Below are 23,890 nucleotides of genomic sequence, written 5' to 3' on the forward strand. Positions count from 1 at the left end.
ACCAAGACTGATGAGGGAAGGACAAGTAGGGGACTTGTTTAGACATATTTGTAGAAAAGTGAATACTGTCGTCCCTTGCTATATTGTGATTCACTTATCACAGCTTCACTGTATCATAGGTTGTTGTTGTTGTTTTAAAATGTGTCTAATTCTGTATTGGGGAGTTTTTCCTATATCATGGGATTTTGCAGATGAATACCATACTGTACACAATGGAAATGCAGTGCACCACTACTGCTTGCACAAGTTTGCCAATGTGAGACTGTACGTGGCACACTATTGGCTGATGGAATGAAAGGCAACCAACCACAGCCCTGCATTCTGTATCCCGGGCACTGATTAGCTGTATTTTGCAGATTTTCATCTATTGTAGGGATCTCTGGAATGTAACTCCCTTGATAGGTGAGGGAATCACTGTACCTAGAAATAGATAAGATCTTTTCTTAAGGGGAAAGAATGAAGGCAATTGAGATAAGAAAAGACAGCTTTTTAAAATTGTTTCTGTTTTTTTTTTTTAATGGAAAGGAGAATGGTCATAACATTATAAAATACAGGGAAAAACAGGGTGTTCACATAAATGTAATAACAAATAAGGAGACAAGAAGAGAGAACTTAACTGCTTTTGATAAATTTAAGTCACCTGCCCCAGACGGACTACATTTTTGTGTTATAAAAGAAGTGGCAGATATGAATGCTAAGCTACTATCAGTGCTATTTAAACTATTGTGGAAAATAGGAGACTGAAGGCAAAATTTGAGAAAGGCAAATATTGTCATGATTGTCTTAAAAGGAAAGATAATAGAATCTGTCAGCCATAGGTCACTTAGATTTAGTTAGATTCCTAACACAATTTTAGAAAGGATCAGTAAAGAAATGGCTGATGACTGGATCGCTTTTTCAAGATAAAGTCATTCAGAGCTAACTTCATTTCCTTTAAAAAAAAAAGATTTTTGAAATAGTATATGTTGGAATTGCTATATTTTATATAGCAATTATATAGCTACATATATAAATTTTATATAATTTTATATTTTTATATAAATATATATTTTATATGGCAATTTATTTTAGCAAAAATTTAATAAAGCATTTTATCCTAATCTTGTAAAAATATGGAGAAATGTGGATTAGATAATTATTCCTTCAGAGAGATTAGAATTGGATGAGTAATCAGATTCAAGGAATAATCATAAATGGCTCAGTATCAAACTGGAAAGGCATCTGCAGTATCCCCACTAATATGTATCTAGCTATGTGTTATCTAATGTTGTTTTCAATGATGTACTTGTATAAAGGTATACATGGCATGCTTATCAAATACACCAATGATTTACCAAACTGAGACAATGGCTAAAACACTGTATGACACGGTCAAGATCAGAAAGGATCATGGCAGAGTAGCAAAACATGGGCCTGAGTATAACCAAATGAAATTCAGTGGGGATAAATGTAAAGTCTTAATCTTGTGTAAAATAAAAATCAATTCCATAAATACAATAAGATGATGAGGGACTGGTAGACAGCAATGCTTCTAAAAAGGATCTAAGGATCTTGAACTATAAGCTGAATATGCCAGAAGTGGCATTTGGCAAACAAAAAAGCTGAGGAGATCTTGGGCAGATTAGGCATAGAATAGAGAGGTAATAACCTCCCTGTATTCTATCCTTATCAGTCCTCATCTGAAGTATTGTGCTAAGTTCTTGACATTTTGGTTTAAAGAGTACATTGATAAACTAAAGCATATTCGGAGAGGACAATCAGGTTGGTAAAAAGCCTTGAGTTTATGACATAAGGATTTGCTGGGAGAGCTGAGCATATTTAGTCTGGAGAAAAGAATATTCAGGGGAACATGATAGCTCTTTCAAGTGTTTGATGGGATGTCATGTGGAGAAGAGACTTGACTCGTTCTATTTGTCTCCACAGGGAAGATAGGTGGCACAATAGATAGAGTGCTGAGCCTGGAGTCAGGAAGACTTATTTCCATGAGTTCAAATCCAGCCTTAGACACTTACTGGTTGAGTAAATCACTTAACCCTGTTTGCCTCATTTTCCTCCTCTGTAAAATCAGCTGAAGAAGGAAATGGGAAACTACTCCTGTATCCTTGCCAAGAAAACTCCAATTGGGGTCCAAAAGAGTCAGGCATGACCAAAAACTAGTGAACAACAATAACATTTGTCCCCAGAAAGCAGAACCAGGTAGTAATGGGTAGAAGTTATAAAGAGGAATTTAGGCATCTTAACGAGAACTATCCAAAAGTGGAAGGGTATGCCTGGAGAGGATGGAGGTTTCCTTCTCATTGAATGTTTTCATGCAGATGCGAAATGACCATTTGCAGGATATGTTACATGAAGGTTCATTCATGGGAGTGTTCGACTTTTATAGCTAGAGAGAGTTGCCTTCCAACTCTCAAATTCTGAGATTCTTAAATGAAATGCATGTGTTTAAAGTTTACAAAGTGTTTATCTAATTTGTTGCTTACAAAAACTCTTAGATAAAGTCTATAGATATAAGTATCCCCATTTTAGAGATGAGAAAACTGGGGCTCAGGGAAGTTGAATAACTTGCTTACAATTACACAGCTGCTAAGTGTTAGAGGTAGGATTCAAACCCAGGACTTTCCTATTTATAAGTCCAAAGATTTTCTACAATTAGTTCATAAATTAAGTCATTTTTTGCTTTTGAAATTAGTCATAATGAACACATGGAGTCTTCTACAAAGGTTGCTGAATATTTAGCCCATTCTCATCATCAATTCCAAAGTCTTAAGTCCCAAAACAAAATACCTTAATACCTTAAAGATTTCTACCTCCTTTGAAAAAGGGCAATTACATTGAAACTGGAAGAGACTTCAGAGATCATATTTTTTTTATCCAACCTTGGTGCTGACTTAGAATCAAGAACACCTGGTTCAGATCCTGCTTCTGACACATAACAGTCCTTTGACTATAAGCACACTACTCAGGCTGTGTGCGCCCTTTTCCCATTCCCTATGATTTCTTCTAAGTCATAGAGATTTAATATAGGTATTGATAAAGGAAAAAAAATAACAAGAGATCCTTCACATATTAGCATATGATAGGACATGCCAATAAGGAGATTATTTTGTTATGTGGTTAATGATAATCTTTGAGAAGAGGAGAGAAGGAAGAAACAAACCAAATATTCTGCCAAGTAAGAAATGGGAAATTTTCAATAAAATTAACACCCTGTGTCATTTATAACTTATGAACGTGTCCTTTAGAGAAGAAAGATGAATAATTACTAAAAAAAAAGTCTAGAAGGTCACTAAAAAATGGAGTTGTAAATATGGACCAAATTGTCATTCTTTAAATAATTTCATCTGAATTAATAAAACTAAGAACTCAGATCTCATATATATTTAAATTTTCTCTATGGGGTGGTTTGGGGAAGGAAGGCATCATTAAGACTATTTTTAAAATGTGAACCTGAAGTGATAGGCATAAATATAGTTCAGCAAGTCAAAGTCAGTCCAAGAATTGCCATCAGAATATAATACAGACTCAGCTCAGTGGAGAACCATTTATCAAATGTGATACAAGTAGACAGCTCATCTCTAAATTTGAAGCAAAGATCCCAAACCTACTTTCCTTTATAAGACAAGGTCTTTAAGTCTAAAATTTTCCAAATAAATGCCTGGGAATCATTCATTTGCATTGTATAGAGTCCAGCAGTTCTTTACTTTTTGCATGTCATGAACCCCTTTTATGATCTGGCGAAGCCTACAAAACTCTTATCAGAAGAATATTTTTTAAAGTGTAAAATAAAATAGGTAGGCTTACAAAGGAAACCAACTACATTGAAGTATAGTTTTCAAAAAATTTTTAAACAACAGAATCATGGAACCCAGTTAAGAACCCCCTGGTTGTTAAGGAGGCAGAGCAAACAGGAGGCATAGGTTTAAACTGTTGATGTTTATATTTTTTCTTTGGGATTCTGATGCATTTCTTTTTTTCTGGTTTTTCATTAATGAAGAGCGGATGGCTGTATTCCTCTCCCAGATGAAGCTACCAGCTGCAATGCTTTCTGCCCAAGGTCATGGAAAACCAGGGCCACCAGGCAAAGATGGATTACCAGGGCCACCAGGAGATCCTGGCCCCCGAGGTAAGCTTTCTCTACCAATTCCTCTGTCTCGGGCTTTACTCAGTTAATCCCTCTGAAGACAGAAGAAGCCACATGGCATTTTAAAAAAATGAATGTTTGAAGACATAGTAATGTTTTACAGACTAGTGATTAACCACGACTACTAGAGATGTGTGTTACCTAATAAAATTCTTAATCGATATAGTTTAACCTTAAATTGACCAATTTTAAATACTGCTAATCTAAGCTCAATGATTAATAGCAATAACCAGTATTAGAGTAACATATGTAATACTTATTTCTCTTAGCACTCATATCTGGGAATTTCAAAACTTCCATTTTTCATGTGACCAGAAATTACTATCCACATTTAATTATTTCTATTTAATTCATAAAGAAACTGAAGTGACTTTGCCACAAATGATGGTTTGGTCCAAAATATTTTTTCAGGGATAACTCTGTCAAGAATCAACTGATAAATACTCTCAAGTCTACTCCATCTCTCTAACACTCTGGTTACTGACCTGCAGAGCAGCCAGTATGGACTCAGGATCTGACCATGTGCAGCTTTAATATGGGAATGTTAAATGACAATGAGGAAATGATTCAAAAGAAAGAAATAAGAACCCAGTCTTTCATGTATTTTCTCTCTATCTATCTCCATCCCTCCCCAACACCACTGCCACCACTCTTACACAATTTTTTTTTTAATCTCCTGGCCCTGTTTCAAATCAAAGGCAACCCTGCATAAAGGCGGGAGATAAGACTTAACTTACATTTGAATGAAATGCATATCAAATCTGCTCTTCACTCAATGATTTCCCTTTGGTGCTCTTTCCCTGCATATCAGAAGTTTTCTTCTTTCTGTACAAAGTGTTTCAAACTGTAAAATTCATCTACTTGTTCATCAGAAATTAAAAAGCTACAACTGTATAGCCAGTCTTCCCAAATTTTCTCTTCATTTACTTGGTTTTAATTAGTGTTATTTGTAGTGACATCCCATCTGATTTCTTATTGGCAAAAGGGGAAAAAGGCATCCAGAAAGCTATTAATTGTTCTTTCCTGTCAATTTCTCCTAAGACATAACCAGTAAGAAAAGCACAGAAAAGATAAAATAGGCAAGAAAAACTCCCAATAAATGGCCATTTCTGCCATTATTGCTTTACTAAGTATTCTACATCATTGTATTGTCGGTCATCCTTCTAGTCAAGCCCAATTTTTCATGATTCCATTTAGGCTTTCTTAAGGCTACTTTCTAAGATACTAGAGTGCTTTGCCATTTCCTTTTCCAGTTCATTTTACTGATGAGGAAATAGAGTCACCTAGCAAGTCAGTGTCTCAGGCCAGTTTTGAACTCAGGACATCATTGGGTAGATATTGCTTAATTTGTCTTCTTTTGTTAGTTTGGATTGCCTTAAAATCAAAGCAAATCAGATTGAAGAGGAGAGTGAGTGTACAGATGAAAATATGTGCAAGTTCTATGAAACCCCACGGAAATTTAGGACTGTTAACCCTGATAGGAGTAAACTCATGACTAGAACTTGTAAAGTGAAATTCTCTCCAATGAAGAGAATAAACAGAAATGAGAGATCCAGAAAAAGATTTATGGGATTAGAGGTGGTCTACAGTGAGGGAGGATTCATTCTATGTCTAAACACTAACATATACTCTGCAACCACTAGCTCAAATATCAGCATTAGATTGCACAGGCAGAAGGCATTCCAAAAATGGAATGAGCAGTATCGGAGATTGTAATAAAATAATTATATTAAATATTTTATTGTTTTCAAGAGTAGTTAGGTGCTTTGGGGGTTTAGGTATATTTTTTAGGATAGTAATGCTTCTCACTATCTTTCAAGTCAGTATATTTACAGTTTTCTTTTAGGGTTTTGGTTTTGTGTGAGTGTGCTCTTACAATGGGGACCAATATGGAAATTTGTTTTGCATGACAATGCCTGTATGGTCCAGACTAAATTGTTTAACATCTCTGGGTAGGGGTAGGAAAGGGATGGAAGAAGACAGTTTGAATCTTATAATCTTGGAAATATATGTTGAAATTATTATTATATTACAAAATTATCATTACATTTTAATAATTATTATTACAAATAAAATAAAATATTTGTGAATAAAAAAGAATGTTTCTGTTAAGTACTGAGTTCATATAATCATATATTTTATGCTAGATGGGACCTCATTAGTAACATTTACTTTTCAAAGAATTTTTTTCATGGTATAACTAATTTCTTTTCTTTATGGATTGTTGAATAATATGGTTGGTGATGACAGAGTGAAGAGTGGAGGCTTAATAGACAATTTCACTTGAACTAAGGGATGCCTTACCTGATTTATAAATGGCATGCTTTTGTGTCTTTTTTTTTTAACAAAGCCTCCTTTTGTAAAGATGGGCAAGCTGACATGTTACCCTATTTTAATGGAAAGTTCATTTGAAGCTAGAAGGGAGGAATAAATAACTTGTCAATCTAAACAAAGCCCTCAAATACCTTGTTTCACATACTTGAATACAAATAAATTAATTTAATTTGTGATTTAAAATAAATACCTTCTAGCCTCTACTGCCTACTCTTTTCAAGTCTACTTGTAAAAGGTTGCAAGTTACACAGCAGAAAAATATATATATAGATATATACATATACATATAAACTTTCAGAGAAACTGAGGAAACTGAGGAAACCTTCAGTAATGTGGAATTTAATGTGAAAAGTGGAAACAGACTTAGAAAAGAACATTCTTCCACATATATATGTGATGCTAAGTGGCTTAATTTTTTAAGTCAAGTATAAAAGTAAAAAATTATCTTACTAGTGCTGATATTAGATTGTTAAAAGGGATGCAGATATAGTAATGTGTATATGTCTTCTTTAATGGCCAGAATATTTGGCATTTAATTTGGAGTCAAAGGACTCTAAGCCTGTCTGTGCCATTTACTACCTGCATGACCATGGGAATGTCACTTAATAGCTCTCAGCTTCAATTTCCTCACCTTTAATTGGAGGTAGTGGACTAGGCAAATTCTAATATCCCATCCAGCCCATAGATCTACAACCTATGAGTCCATATGCTTGTATTATTTGCTCTCCCAAAGTTAACAGTATTCTCAAGAAGAAAAGAAAATAGGATTCTTCCTTGTAACACAATGGTCAGCTTCCAGGGCTGCTAACTCAATCAGACAGACCCAGAAATTTTCTCCTTGTTATTCAAACACAGAGCCTCATCAGAAATCTCTAGAAAGGAGGCTGTTTGAGTTTTGTGTATAGGTTCTGTTTTTAGGAAAGAAATGAGAAATCACTTCAGCGTTCAGTTCTGATATGTTCATGTACCAATATGTACAGCCAACCTTCTTGTTTTTACCTACTTCTTTAGGAAGAAAGAACTGGAAAGATTCTAAGTAAACAGCAAAACTATACATGTCCTTTAAAAAATGCCCTCCGAAATAAGAAAATCAGCTTTAAAAATATGTGAGGTTAAGGTCTAAGGTTAAGAAAGGACTATTTAACTCTTACATTTTAGGGGGGAAATTATCTCATATTTCAAATATTACTCCTACTCCCTCACAATGATGAGTCAACCAAACAAAAATAATTTATGAGGTGTCTACCATATTCCTGAAACTATATTAGGTGCTGGCTGTACAAACAAAAGGATGAAATCCTCCCTGCCCTCAAGGAACTTCCATTTTGTTGAAGGAGACCAAAAAAATTATATAGATAACAAATACATAGGTATGGTTATATTTATACATGTACATGTATGTATGTGTATATATTATAAAGGGGGAAATAAATTCAAGATAATTTCTCAAAATAATGACATTATATATACAGAGATAATATATTAATCCATATATGTTGTAATCTTTAAATATTGTCTTCTCTAGTAGAATATAAAGACTTTGCAGGAGAAAGGGAGGAATCATTTCATTTTACACTGCAAGAAATAATTTGCCTTTATTATATATTTTTTCATATGCATGTGTATGTTTGTGGTATACTAAATATAGAATAAGGCATGTATTTTCTCGAGATCATAAGGAGACAATATTTTATATGTGTGTATATATATGCAACATAATCTCCTGTATGTGATCATCTCTAATTTGTCTTCTCTAATAGAATATAAGTTTCTTGAGGGCACAGATCATTGCATTTGCCCTGCAAAGTTACTTCCCCTGTATTATATATCTATATGTTTTCATATATACATATACACATATGTATGTATACTAAATACAAAATGATAGCAAGGTAATTTTGAAGGGGGAGACACTAGAAATTTAGGGAAGCACAAAGGACTTAATATAAAGCATGGTATTTCAGTTGAGATTTGAAGGAAACTTGAATTGCTAAGAGATGTTGATAAATAGGAAATGCAAAATAAGCTTGCAGACAAGAATAGATAATTATGCTTTCCTGCTTTAAATGACCTTCTTTGCACTTTTCTGATGTGCCCCAAAGCAAGGATCTTAAGATTCTCCTTTAAATGTCTTCCTGAACAATTTTAGACTATTACTGATCCTATGGGGTTCTAGTTAGTCCAGCTTTACTAAGTCAATTAAGAGGAAAATTCTCCTGGGTATTCAGAATCACCTCTCTTTTGCCTAAAGTGCACACCTTGGTGCTACCATCAGGGGAGTGATGATGTTCCTTATTTAAGACAATGATAGAAAAACCCAAGAAAACCAAAATAAAACCAGCATGGGTTCAGTAATGGGAAGAAGAAGGGAGAATTTCCCTAATTTTTCCTGATCAGCCATATGAATTTTAAAAAGAAGTTGAGAAAGAAGAATCCATTGGGAAGAAGGGAGAGGAGGGAAGGAAAAATGGAATGAGGTAAATTATTGCACATAAAAGAACTTTTACAATGAAAGGAAAGATGGGGAAGGGAGCACATGAACCCTACTCTCATCAGAACTGGCTCAGGGAAGGAAGAACATACACAATCAGTTGGTTATAGAAATCTATCATACCCTATAGGAAAGTAGAGGGAAAGAGAAGGTTGGAGGGTTGCTAAAGAAAAAGAAAGAGTAAATTGGGGGATGTAGTGGTCAGAAACTATACAGAAGGAAATGGGATAGAGAGTAATACCCAAAATAAAAAGAAGTTATTTAAACATTTCTGACCTCATTTGCTCCTTCATGTCCCTAAACATTCTGAAGAATCAATCAGTTGTTGTACCGAAAAGATCCATCCATCTCAGAAGCCTCTTCTAGAGATACCGAGTTGGACACCAAATTCAGAACAAAGAGACTACATCCATGAGTTTTCTTTGATCACTGTCCCTGCCAGACTAAAAAGCACCACATTTCTCTTTTGCTCTTCTCAAGTTCTTCTATGAAAATGATTACAGTCTCATGATCAAGTGAAAGGCATAGATCTTGCCTGATTCCCCCAAACATTAGTGTTCTCTGCCCTCAAATCACTGTGTAGCTGTCTTATATATATCCTGTTTTTACTTGTCTTAATATACAGTATATCCCGGATCTCTTGAAGAATATAAACCATTTGAGGGCAAGAACAATCTAATTTTTAAATTTATTTCCCAGTGCCTTTTACATAGTAGATGCTTATTAATTATTTGTTAAATGATTATTTGTCATCACAGTTGACCACAAACACACTAACCCAGGACTCTTCTGTTATTTGATAGAATAATTTATCTGACTAGTGTAGATATAGATCTTAAAAATCTGAGTCCGTGAACATGCATGTCTAATGCCTGAATATTATATCAAAGGGAACACAGATGGGTCTTGATATGTGCATATGACAAGAGTGATATTAAATGTGTGATAGACAGAAAAATAACTATTTGTCTAGTATACCAAACAACGTAAATGCAATTTCTAAATGTCAGTCTGGAGTTCCAACTGAAATGTTAGTTGCAGATTTAATCATACAGCACATCTCCTTCTTAGCAAAATTCCATCCATTACTGGACCTTCTAGATTCCAAAACATTCCTTTTATTTCACATATTCATATATATGTACACATGGTGCAGGCTCCAGACGGATGAGCAAAATCTTTAGCTAATGTCAGCTTTCTATTTCAGCTTCCAAATGTTATAATTTTCTTGTTTAAACTGGTTTCTTTAGCTCAATAGGGACATTTCTACCTCTTAGTCAGCTAGTCAACTATCTTCTGTATTTATATATTCTATATTACATATAGAAAATATCCTATATTACATAGAGACTATATCTGGAACATGTTATGCATTACATAGACAACATATTATATATGGAATATATTATATAGAGTATAGCATATATTATATAATGAAAGAGAGACATACCCACCTTTGTGTATCTAGAGCAAGAGACAGATAGACATATTTGCGTCTTACAGGTTTTTAAGTCTATATATTAATATAATCATTAAAGTAGAAGGGTCAAGCTATACATAGACTTTTATCTTAGATATACAAAATGTTGTTAAAGTAAGTTCTTCATGGCAAATTTTATCACTTCATGCTATGATAGCTGTAGTTCTTTCATTATTCCATGTTGGTTGACCATTATTGGACCTTTTTGTCCTCTCTGAACACTTACTCATGTGGTTGATTTTCCAGAAACATAATGATAAAGGCTATAGTTGCATTGTCAAATACAAATCATGTAATTTTTTTTTTTTGGAATGGGACATTCTTTGATTAGGCATTTCCACTTGCTTTTAGCTGAAACTTTGATTGCCGCCCTCATTGTTTGCATCCTATAAAACTCACTTCTGCAAAGGACACCTGAGAAATATTTTTAGTGTTGGTGTGTGTGAAACTAAGATGTTGTATCAATATGCTTTAGACATCCCTTTCTATATGATCCATCATGGTACTTTCTCTTTCTAAAAATGAGCATTACCAATCACTACCCACAAATATGTGAAGGTTCCTTGTTTTAAAGGATGCACTTTTAAAGGACATGCACTTCAATCTATTTATGCCATGTTTTTCTTAATTATCTCACATTCATGATCTCTGCACACCTCAAGAAAAAAAATAAACCTGTGGTTATGAAAGTAGTCATGCTTTTTGGAAACCAATGTAAGCATGCCAAGGCAAAGCTAAGATAATTATAGATGCATATGACTTGTTAGAATATCTGCAAGCTTGAAGTCCCAAAGAAATGTTGTCTCTTGCTTCTTTAAGTATATGGAAAGTCATGGGGAATTTCAAGCATTTTCACATGCTGTTTGCAGAAAGCTATGAAGTCTACAGATTTCATGTACTTAACATCACTCTGTTGTAATGAGACACAGTTATTAAAATGCATGACTAATTTAAAGCTAATTTTTTCTGAGTTGATTATTTCCTACTGCCATTTTATCCTTTGCTATGTCAATTGCATGTTTCTGCATGATTTTATTGTTATTTTGATGTCAGGTGCTCCTTTTTTTCTGGTGGAAAAAGAATAATCTTTACTTTTCTACTATTTTTACTATGAAACAAATTTAGGAATTAGTACAATTTGGTGATGAATTTGATGTGGACCTTGGTTTAAATTTAAAGATCTATATTTCCTGGATATTTTTTTCTTCATTGTAAAGCAACTTCATTCCTTGATAGTCACTGTATTTTTACTTCTTTGATATTTGTCTATGAGTTCTGACAAAAAGTGATTTGTGGTTAACAAATGTGGACCAGTACTGTCCATTTGGACTCAGCTGGCTTAAACTGAAGAAATTCTGTCTGATCAATATTTGTTCAAATTGTTCAACCGCCTTTTCCTCTCCTTATTTTTCTAACCCTCATTGTAGCTTACAACTCATAGAGGGAATAAAATCTCAGACCTCATAAGGCATTGGATCTTGTACATTAAATGGAAATAGAAATGGTCAATTGAACTGAACCCTCTATTCTCTATCCTTTGGTTAACAAGCATAGATGGTGTCACCTAATACACACACACACACACACACACACACACACACACACACACACACTAGCTGTCTTGTTAATACATATAACAACTTCATTGCACTTCTGATACTTGAACTGTTTCATGGATCATTTATTTAATTAAAGAATTGACATTTAAGGCAAGATCCATTGAATATGGTGGTTTAGCTTTGTAAGTAACAACTGCCTCCAATAGGTATTTATGTCCATTTCTATCAAAGGACCACATAGCTTTTCAAAACTATTTGAGGAAAAGGGTAAAATTTTCATTTTACTTGCTTTGAATTCACTTTGATACAAGGAAGAGTGATCACAGATTTTTGCCAAAGGAACTTAAATGATAGATGGGCATCTTTTTTTTTTAATATCATTACAGTTGTTATGGGAGAAGGGGGGACAGAGCAGAGAATCAATGATTGTATCAATGTGTACAACCTCTAGTAAGGTTCTCTCTGACTCTCTCTGTCTCTCTGTCTCTGTCTCTGTCTCTCTCTCTGTTTGTCTCTGTCTTTGCCTCTCTTCCTGCTACCCTCCCTCTCTCTCTCTTTCTCTCTCTGTCTTTGTCTCTTTCTGTCTCTGTCTCTCTTCCTCCTTCCCTCCCTCTCTCTTTGTTTCTCTCTGCCTCTCTCTCTCTTTGTCTCTCTTTCTATCTCTCTTTCTGTCTCTGTCTGTCTCTCTTGCTATTTCTCTGTCACATACACACACACTCACATGTCTTTCAACTGATTGTTTTAGAGAATTGCCTGAAGCAATGAGAAGTTAAATGACTTCCCATTGTATAATATATGTGTCAAAGGCCAGTCTTGAAACTAGGCCTTTTTCACTAGTTGTTTGTTTGTTTTTTTAAATCTATATAAAGGACTGATTCCTTTCTATGATTTTATTGATTATTGAATTTTAGCCTGAGATTGATTTGGAAGTTTAACCATGTGGTTGAAACAAACCAAAAAAAAAAAAACTTCCCATTTGGTCTTAAGGTGACATTTAATAATAAGGAAACGTGAAAATGGTTCTTACATTTGCTCTGCTGTCACAGAACACTCTTACGTTTTTGTGTTTTTCTTTTTGCATATATCTTACATAGGTTACAGAGGACAGAAGGGAGAAAGAGGTGAACCTGGAATTGGGCTCCCAGGAAATCCTGGTCTTCCTGGGCCTTCAGGTAATGGTGGTATTTTCTTCACAGAACCAGTAAGCCTCTATTGATACATATCCCTTCTTCCCTTTGGCCTTTCTACTTTACTGTGGGTCATACTATTAAGGGAACAGGTGAGGATGTGGCCCCTTACCTCCAAGCTAATGATTTCACTTATTTTATTAGCCACTTGTATGCCAGGCACACCCGGTGCTCCAGGACCTCAGGGTCCCCCTGGACCTAGTGGAAGGTGTAGCCCAGATGATTGCTCCCATCCTGTGTCTCATGCCCAACCACCAGGTCGTGAAAATGGAAAATGAACAGCTTCCTGCGAACAGCCTGTTGCCTAGTGATAGCATCTACCAATTGACAAATCTATGGAACTTGGTTTGTTTTAATCAAATACACACAGTCCTGGAGAGGCTCCTTTAGAGAATCTAAGCCAAAACCGTTGACTCCAGCTCCTGATGTAGACACTTCTTTATTTTTCCCAAGTCCATTCCAGATGTTTTGTTTTAATTTATTGTGGTTGTTATTGAGAATTTATGAGACAAACAGACCCAACATTATCATGAACTTCCCTTCTTCAAAAAGAAGCTACTGTTTTAGTAATTCACTTAGAATGAAGATTGTACATATTTTACTGTCTCATCAACATGAGTTTCGTTGAGCCTCTTGCTTCTGAAGCAAAGAAGAGACAGAATTACAAGTTGTCTTAAAGTTTAAATTGAATATCCTCATTTAACTTTTCTGTCCACTCTCTCACTCGAAATTACTTCCTATTGAATGTTTCTATCTACTTTTGATGGCATAAGGGTGTGATGCTACTCCCAATTTAAACAGACAAATCTTTTGATTGTTTCCTATATAACACAGAGAGAAATTGTGTTGCTCTCCAGCTTCTCATGAGACTCTGCTGATTTCGAGGAACTTAAAAATTGACCTTTACAATTAAAGCAGAAAAAAAATTGGGAGGATGGAGAGGTTCATCCTGATGATTAGCTCAGTTCAGTGCTGAGCAACAGTAGGTACTGTGACATGTGGAAAGAAAGAAATTCAACAGCAATAGCCACACATTCTTTCAGAAACTGTGCACTCTTCAGTTGGCTATACTATGACCAATCTAGTCTATAGTGTCCTAAATTGTGACACAAAAAAAGCGGCTTCCCCTAAGAAGAAATATTTGATAATGAAGGAATGAATTAGGGATTCTTTATTACTTCTGAAGCTGCAATGGGTACCTGGTACCACTTGCTTCTATGACTTAATGACGCAGTGAGGACATGTCAAAAAAGAGCATCTAAGCAAAGAGCAATTGAGTTTATTGCTGCCCCAAAAAAGCCTGTATATCACAAAACTGACTGTTTTTTGTGGGGGCAGTAGAAAAATGAACAGGAATGCAAGTATGCAACATCAAAATGAAAGTCAAACAGTCTTTGGGTAGATACTGAATTTCCTCTCCAAAATAGAGCAAAAGATATAAATCGTATGAGGGAAGACAAGCATACATCTCTGCTCCTGCTCCTGCAACCTGTCCTCAGAGTTTAAGAAGATGGGCATCCTTCAAAGTATTTGTGTTGGCTCCTGGAAAAGGAAATCCAAGAAAGAAGAGGTATTAATAATATGTTTTCTAAAGCCAAATGAAAATGGAATTACAATTACCAGTGAATTCCTAGTCAAGATGGGTTATTACATAGTTATTTATTATCTTAGCAGGAAGTTATCATTGGTTGTAAGAAGCAGGTTTTTCTTAAATATGTGATGGCTACATGCCAAAATGAGCTTTTGTCTAATATTCAAAAATAAGGATAAGATGGCAACTCCACCATCAAAGTCCTACAAAGAGTACAATCAAACTCTGAAACTGAAACAGGTCCTGAATATACTCATATCTGAGAAGCATACTCAGAATTGGAAGTGGAAAGGAACTGAAGAATTAGCAGAACTAAAACTATGACTTTTCCAAAGCTTAGCTGTACCCATGACTTTAAACAATTTTCATTTTAGTTCAATAAACTGCTGGTCAGGTACTGTACACATGGCTAGGAATTCCTAGAACATGTTTCTTTGTTATTGTTTGTTTTATTTTAATTGGTTTGCATTTATTTATGTTATAACTTTCAAGCGATTCCAAATTTTCTCTTAATTTTTATGGTTTTTTCTTTATAAATTTCTATCCAACACCATTTTATTTCTTATGATGTTACCTACAATGGTGCTGTGCTTTAAACAAACTATACTATTGGAATCTTCAGAAGTGTGTTTTAGCAGGATGCTAATTTATTCAAAAGAATTGTACAAAGAGTTATGACTTGGTGCTAAATGTATATTTTGAGTTTGGGACTTACTGAAATACAATCCTCAAAGCTTTTACCTTCCCTATAACAATTTTATGGTGTTCATTTACTTGAATTTGTCAAGAGGTTGAACATTTTTGTATTTTAAAGTATTATTTTACATATTAATTTCTCATTACCTGTTTGTCCTTTTCCTCCTTCACTAGATTCAGAAATATTTATTATATATTTTAAATGTTTTGATAGATGGAAATATCTCCTGATTGTAAGCAATGTCATTTGTTTTGTTTGTTTTTTTAATTTACACTTTCATAAAGTTTATCAACCCAGTTTATTTTTTCAATGGTGAAATACATTAATTTTAGTTCTCTAGAGAATCTATATTATTATGAGTGATTCTATTCCCATATTTACATATATTTGCAGGAATATGGTTTCTTTTTCTTCCTTGGTAATTTTTGATTTATTCCTGTTTTGAAATTTTACATTAATGACTTTTTAGGATTTTTTTACAAAGAAAAAAATATTTTACTTTTATTATTGCATTATTTGATGTACAAGGTAAAGCAGAATTGTCCCTGGGATGCAATTTTTTTTCTATTTGTACCTGGGAATTTGTAACCAATTTTCACCTCAGTATAAATAAGGATATGAGACTGAGGTAAGAATTTCCTTCCCTCCTGTTTTATTTGCATTTGAACATTTTTGCTGTTCCTTCTCATTTAAGTAAAATTGCAACAAAACAGCAAAGACGTTTGGCTCCAAATAACACAGGACTAAATGAAGTGCTGATTTGGCCATTATCCTACTTTCCAACAAGGGAATAAGATGATTCTGACTACAAAATGAACTTTTTTTAAGTTCCTGGTTTTATTGTGTTCTGGATAATTGCCAACTTCCTCTTCATTTTATAAGATGATTTATTTCATTCCAAAACATTTATTTGCTTTCATAGAGATGTCACTAATGTCTGGTCTCCACAGCAGGAATAATTAGTAAATTCATGAAGTATCCTCTATTTATACTTCAGACATACAGCATAATTGTTTGCCTAACAAGGTCTGCCTGGATGACAAGACCATCAGTAAATGACAACTGTGTATGCTTTTCCCAAATGTGTTTGAATTCTTTAGTCTTTTGTTGAAACCCTTACCTTCCATTTTAAAAGCAATACAATATATTGGTTCCAAGATAGAGGAGTGGCAAGGGCTAGGTAATGGGGCTTAAGTGACTTGCCCAAAGTCACACAGCTAAGAAGTGTCCCAGCTCAGTTTTGAACCCCAGATGTCCCATCTCTGGGCCCTGGTTCTCAATCCACTGAGCCACCCAGCTGCCCCTAATTCTTCAGTCTCATTTCAATTTAAGAGTTGAGCTCAAATAGTCTTTGCATTTGGGAAGTTTCTGACATAGCATAATAAGGTATGATAAACCAGAACAGCCTTTTGAAGCTCGGGTATAAATAAAGGGATAATTCAAGTATGTGTTAAATTGTCTTCCCTTTGAGGGACATCTGTTCTGTAGCTTTAACATAGACCCACACAAAGCCTTAATGGTAAATGTGAAAAAAGGGAAGGAAAAACCCCCCAAACATCCTAACTAAAAATAGTCAGCGTCCCGTATTTCATGACAGTGCTTATTTATTTAAGATACTCCCTAAAGATACAGTAGGTACAAAATTGTCATTTGAAGCAACTATATATGGATATGCTTTCGAAGCCTCAATTAGGCTCCGATTTATTTTCTGCTCAGGTTTTCTCATCTCTTGAAAGCCTGTGATATACCTCCTTTTGTCCACAAGATGGTGTGCAGAGCTAATGTGTTTAGAAGAATCGAACAGGCTCCCAGAAACTCAAAGCCTGACAAGTTTGCTGGCAATGCCCCAAATCAAAGCTTTCTTTGCACTTTCTAATTCTTTGGGCTTCTCTTTCTTAATGATCCCTGACCTCTAAAAAAGGAGACAATCTGAACAGGAAAAACTGAACTAAGCCACTTTCTTTTACAAATTTTGGAAGCTTCTCTTGTCACTCGACACTGGATCTGCCATAAAATTACTGGTTAAGTTTTTCTCCTTCAGGAAAAGTGTTCTTGACCATTTTGGTCAAGAACTTCAATTTAGTTTATTTGCGTTCAGTTCTCACAGTCTAAAAACTTAGATCAAGACTCTTTTTAATCATGTTACCTTTAGAGTGTCCAAGACATCTCTTGGTGACAGGCAAGTGAAAAGAAGCTTATCTTTGAAAGGGTTCTTTGTATCAAAACAAGTCCAACGTTCAGAAAATCAGGTCATTGCTTAAATCTCTATAGTTTTTCACAATGTTTGAACTTTTACATTTAGAGTTTTGTAGTTCTATTTTTCTAGAAATGGACAGCAACTATTTGCAGTTATTTACCTCAATTTGCCCCTTAGTTATCCTCCTGCATGAGTGAAAATTAGCCATTGAGAACTTGGAGGTCAGGCTTCCATACTGTGATCACTCCCAGACAAGACACAGTACATTTCACAATTGTGTTCATCTCCCCTGTTTCATGAATTGTTTCTCACATGTGGCTGAGCCCACCTTCAGAGGAGAAATATCTTTTTTTTCCCTTAGTGCCCCTTTTTCCCTTTGACTTCAGATAGGGATTTTATTGTTCTTTACCTCTCCACCATGTTTCTCTGACTTCTAAGTAGGAGAAGGAGAAGGTAGTAATAGGGAGAATGGAACTAGCAGCTTTTTTCACAAGCATCTGTAATTCTCAGCTTCTTGAACCTTTTCACTTCCTACGCTGGCTGTTGAGTGTGACATTGTACAAATGTTCTTCATTTCTCAGGAGGGTCTTGGGAAACAAGATAGATGGAGCATTTCTTTTGATATTGTGGCATAAATGATATACCATGTTCCAAACATGTAATGTAAACTGTGCTATTCAACAACCCTTCTGCCAAAAGCAACTTGTTCAGCTTAGTTAATTGTCAAAACAGCTGGTTCATTAGAGAAAAACTCAATCCAACAAGTTAAACAGTGTTTGCAATGGTTGGAAGAAGGACAGGAAGACTGGCAGACGGGAAGTTGGACCGAATTTGTGATGTTGGTATACAGTCACCAACATGAAGTCATTTCACCTCTAAAATAAGGCGTAGGGACCAAATCTATGACATAACCTAAGATTTCGGGGGCCTAAACAGGAAACCTTTTCAGGCTGACTTCTCGTTGTGTTCTATGGTACAGTTAATAAGAGTCCCCCAACTATCTTAAATAACTTGCACAACATGAATTAAATGAGATTTTTTTAATGTCACAAATGAATATAAACAAAGCTTAAGTTCTTCAGGGGTAGCGTTGGGGACTTGAACATCATGATACATATGTATTACATACAAATGTAAAGGAAACCAGTTATTTTATTGTCTTATTGGATTTTTAAATGCATTTTAGGGTTGAACATTTTTTCAATGATTGTAATTGTATTTCAATTCAGATTACATACTGTAGTATGCTACAGTATTTTATCACTGTATTTATTTTTAAATAATATTTAAACATTACATTCTCTGCATTGTTTTTTTTTTCATGTTCAAAATGAGTAAGGTTCAATCATGTAAAATAGAAAGGGATTAGATGATTTATGAAGAATTCCTGATGGACATAATACTTTGAGGACCTAATTCTTATATCCTTTAATACAGAAGTTATTCCTGAAATCAGTGGCCATATTGCCTGCCTTTGCAATAAAAGACTTGATCCTACATATAAGGATAGTGACTGCATCTATGATTTCATTTTATAGAGGACTCCCACATGGAGAAACTCTCTCTACCAGCATACATAACTTAACATGAATGAAACATTTTATGATCTTGAAGCTCTATAGAAATGCTAGTGGTTGTTGTTATCACTTATAGTCTTAGAGAGCTCACTAGAGCACCGAGATGGTAAGGAATTTACCTGGAGACACGATATGTCATTATATGTCAGAGACCAAATGTGAATTTGGGTCTACCTTTCTCTAAGGCCAACTCTCTGTCCACTACACCTCACTGCCTCTGCCTTGAAGTGAAAATTAACTCTAAGAGGAAGCCACAAAGAAGCATTTATTAACAATGACCCTATTTCCTGCCTATTGTCACTGAGTGAAGTAGAGTTTCTCTCCATTCCAACTAGAATTCTCTATCAGTGACTCTTGGAATATGTTCCTAGATCTACTGCAGGTCCATTAGGAAGTCCATGATATGGTCTCTTGCAGAATGAATGTTTCAAACTCAATGATGGCTAAAGTTTTGCTTTGGTTATGAATTAAATTTCCCTCACAAACATTAATAGAAGATATCATCTCATTAGTCAAAGCACCAAAAGTAGCTCCAAGACTTCCATCAAGTCTAGTGAAGTGTGTGTTTCGTAATGACCATTAGGCATGGGAGGGTAAGGAATCCATGAAATAGTCTTTTGACCAGAAAGCTATTTGAAAACACCTCCTATAGAGAGATTTGAACAAAGTAAGAAATATACCAAATTAACTCTTTTTGAAAAACCCTTTCCTTCTGTCTTAGAATAGATACTGAGTCTTGCTTCCAAAGCAGAAGAGCTGTAAGGCCTGGGCAGTTGGGGTTATGACTTGCCCAAGGCCACACATGTAGAAAGTGTCTGAGGTCATATTTGAACCCAGGACCTCCTGCCTCCAGACCTGGCTCTTTAGATCCTGAACCACCTAACTGCCCCCCAAATTAGCTCTTGGCACACACAAATATTCAATATGGAATCCTACACATCTTAGGGCATGTTTCAATGTACTCTAGTTCCATCATGTTTTTCTTTTGTATTTAAATATATATTATTCAAGACAGATAAACAACTAAAAACCAAAGTGTCAACAGAGCAAAAAGGCATAAGTACTGGTCTGGGAGGCAGGAAATTTGATGGGCTATAGTCCTAGCTTTAAACTAACTATCTTTGTGACTTTGGACAAGTCATTTAACCTTGGCCACAGTTTCCTTCTCAAAAAGATTGATTGGTTTCTGATGTGTCCCAGCTCTGTAATTTGTGTGTGAGAGCAGAGGAGAGAAAAAAAGATCTTTTCAACTTTCCAGAACAAAATAAGTTTAAATAACTTCACAGAAGGAACTAAAACATGTGACACCATCATTCTTTATTACCATATGTTTACTGAGAGGCAAGAATTAGGATTAAGTACTAAATATAAAGGTCTCATTTGAAGAAAAGCCCAACATAGGAAATCAGTTATGCTAATAGCAAAAGCAATTCCAGACATTATTCTCTTGGATACCAGGTATGACAAATCTGTGTGATTTTTGTTTGGTCAGCAATTTCAGGTCCATTTAAGCACATGAAGTTATTCCTGGATACAATTATCCAATCTTAATTTTGTCTTTATCAAGTATTGATTTCTTTGGGACCTAACCAGAATGTATAGGTAGATGGATCCCCAACCAGTATGGTTCTTCCCAAGCAACCTAAAGGTAAATACATGCTACAAATTTAATTATTTGGATATTTTTCTCCATTGGCTTAAAAATCATAAGGACTTACTTAACCTAAATTTGTCTATTACAAATATGTCAAGAGAATAGATTTCAAATTAGTTGTGTCTACTAGCCATTTAGGATCTCAGCTTTTCCTTTGAGTCACTGTTGGGTTGGTGAGGTTGATGGAGTTCTGGAGCTTTAGAATTGTTTGACCTTGGATAAATCACTTAACCCCTTGACTCTCTGGGTCTCAGGTTTTTCATCTATAAAATGAAACAGTTGGCCCTAAAACCGTGTAGTTTTCAAGGGAATGATACCATTGAATTAATGTCATACCTGGTCTGTCTTTGCCAGGGCCATCAGCAAATATTTAAAAAGTCATTATGAAAGTAATAAAAATAGCAGACAAACCCTTGCCTTTATGTGGAGCTTTAAGTTTTATTCACAGAAATTCCTCTTTATTCTTGCACTCACTAGAGAAAATGGGTAGAGCCACAGGAATTCCTTTTATTTTCACACTTAACCTAGAAAATGGGTAGAATGTGCAGGATTAGAAGTTTTTAAAAGACACAAAGAAGTATCTTCTAAGAGCAGTTTTTGTGGGAAGCTAATTTTAAGGCTTAATCTATTGATACTTCTGCAAAGGAATGTTTTAGTTATTCTAACTACCCCCCAAATTAATCATAAATATCTATAACTAATTAGGCTATAACTATATCTATATCTATAACTAATTATCTATAACTAATCTATAACTAATTAATCCATCCCCTTCCTGCTCAGATTCTGCCAGTGAAATTAATTACTCCAAATTATATGTACCAGTGAGATCACTGTCCAGTTAGAGTAGGCAATGATTAGTAAGTGATCTTCTCCAATTAGTTTATTATTTGGAAAGAAAATATGTTGCAACACCTGAGAAACCCAACCTGGAAGAGACTCATAGGTGAACTTCTTTAATTAACTTGCCAGTTTCCTGCCCATTCTAGTTACCTGACACCCCCTCTATCCACTCCCCACCCCTACCCTAGCAGCTGTCCCAAATGATAGGCCATTCATTTCATTGTTACTCTTAATCAGACAGATTCATATTTCAAAAAAAGGCAGATACATAATTCACTCTTATTCCTCAATCCCTCCAGGTAAAGAAACTATTGGGCAGTTTTGTTTGCATTTCAATTCCATAGAAATTTTGATTGATATTCTAATGAAAATTGGGTGCCAATCCACTTTCTGAATTTTACAATGTAGTGTTCCTACTCTTTTGAACATATTCATTTTGCTTATTCAGTTTGAAAGTGCTTGTTTCCCAACCCATATTGCCTATTTTAGCTATGAAATTTTTGAATGCAGTATTTTAAAATAGAAATCCTGTTTGAAAAGCAGTTAGGTTAAATGTATGCTTTTCAAATGTATTTATTTGTTCTTTATTTTCTTATGACTTTGTTATAACAACTGGGGGAAATGTTTATTTGGTTATCTAATTTTTCTTTTCTTGTATTTGATTATCTCACTGTAGTCCAAATAAAAGTGTCTTGGTGAGAAAATGAATGGCATTTCTTGGCAGTTATTAAATTGTTGATGGATTGTGCTGTCTGAAGTAGTCCACCATTGTCCTAGGGACGATTTTAGAAAGCTCTCCCAGAAGCCTATATTTCCTACACATTTATTTATTGTTTGGTATATGGCAGAACAGAAGAGAGAGAGAAGAGGGAAAAAACAGTGATGGTCTCTGCAAAAAGCACTGATCTATTTAGCCAAATAAGAACTGCAATGCCTAAGCATTTTTCCAAGGAATTAGATTCATTAAGCAGTTTTGAAACAGAATCTAAAATGATTAGATGATTGATTCAGCTAAGTAAATGCAAGCGGAATTTTTTTTTTTAGTCTGTGGATTGTATATGGAAAAAAATGATATCACTGCAATACATGATTAGGTCTCCCAATTGATCGGAGAGAATTGAGTTTTATAGACTAACTGAAGACACTGACTGTTTCAATCTATTTTTATATACTCTGGGACTGCCAAGCCACAATGTCTTGACATGATCATATGTGGAGGTCAGGAGGTCACAAAGTGGATCCTTGGCAGGATGGACACATCTACTCAGCCCCCCTCTGTGTGACTTCTCTCATTAACACCCCTCACTATTAGAAATGCTATGATTATTGTTCTTTCCCCAGCTTCAGGAAAAATAATATAAGAGCAAAACACTTGCATATTATTCCCCCAGAATACCACCAAAAGATCATACTCACAAAATCAAACCCAAAAGACTATCATGAGTTAACTTCTGCTTAGGCATATAACTTCTAACAAAGCTGTGCTCAGAAATTCCCCACTCCTTTGCACAGAACAAAATTTCCTAAGCCAATACATCAATCACTTTAGGGAGAGGCTAGTACATCATGCCTCAGTGACTTGATTTACCAACTAAAATCCATCTCGGGAACTCCCCATGAAACTCTGAAAAATGGTTAGTTTAATATCAAAACTGAATTTTGTTTATATTACCCCTTTGATCCATCAAGTTGGCCACAATGTTTGTCAATTGTCTTCACAGAATGTTAAATGACTTGTTAAAAGTTAACGTGTCACTTATCCAATTATCTGCATTTGAACAGATATGTTGAATAATGTAGCTTTATGCCAAAAAGCATGTAATCTTTGGGGTATAAAAATAAACCAAACATCTATTTTCTCTCCCCCATATCTCTTCCTTTCTCCTCCCTCATTGAATAATATAGCTGTATGCCAAAAAGTATGTAATCTTTGGGGTATAAAAAGAAACCAACCCTAGGCCTAGTGGAAGCAGTTCCATGCAAGGCTTGGCCCCAGACCTAATACACATAGCTGTCTTCCATCCATCATTTACACCTTTGCCATCATACCTGGCTGGGAACCCCCAAAGCCGTGAGCAAGGCAGGCTCTGAACTCAAGTATTTCAACCTCTATATGATATAAAATAAAAATGATAATTC

General features: G+C 35.0%; 1 protein-coding gene across 4 annotated transcripts in view; it reads left to right on the forward strand.

The window, feature by feature from the left end:
• The window catches only part of COL19A1 (collagen type XIX alpha 1 chain), a 453,356-nt gene extending 430,901 nt beyond the window's left edge, over positions 1-22,455 (forward strand). For 2 of the 4 annotated variants that reach the window (XM_056818442.1, XM_056818443.1), the window contains 3 exons: positions 3,995-4,123; positions 13,100-13,177; positions 13,337-22,455. In XM_056818442.1, the coding sequence (XP_056674420.1) occupies positions 3,995-4,123; positions 13,100-13,177; positions 13,337-13,470 (341 nt within the window). In that variant the 3' untranslated portion in view covers positions 13,471-22,455. Of the gene's footprint in view, positions 1-3,994; positions 4,124-4,552; positions 5,036-13,099; positions 13,178-13,336 lie in introns of those variants that run through there. The other 2 variants (XM_056818444.1, XM_056818445.1) reach the window with 2 other exon arrangements.
• Positions 22,456-23,890: the final 1,435 nt, after the last annotated feature.

Source organism: Monodelphis domestica, chromosome 2 (assembly GCF_027887165.1).
Source record: "Monodelphis domestica isolate mMonDom1 chromosome 2, mMonDom1.pri, whole genome shotgun sequence".
Classification (NCBI taxonomy): domain Eukaryota; kingdom Metazoa; phylum Chordata; class Mammalia; order Didelphimorphia; family Didelphidae; genus Monodelphis; species Monodelphis domestica.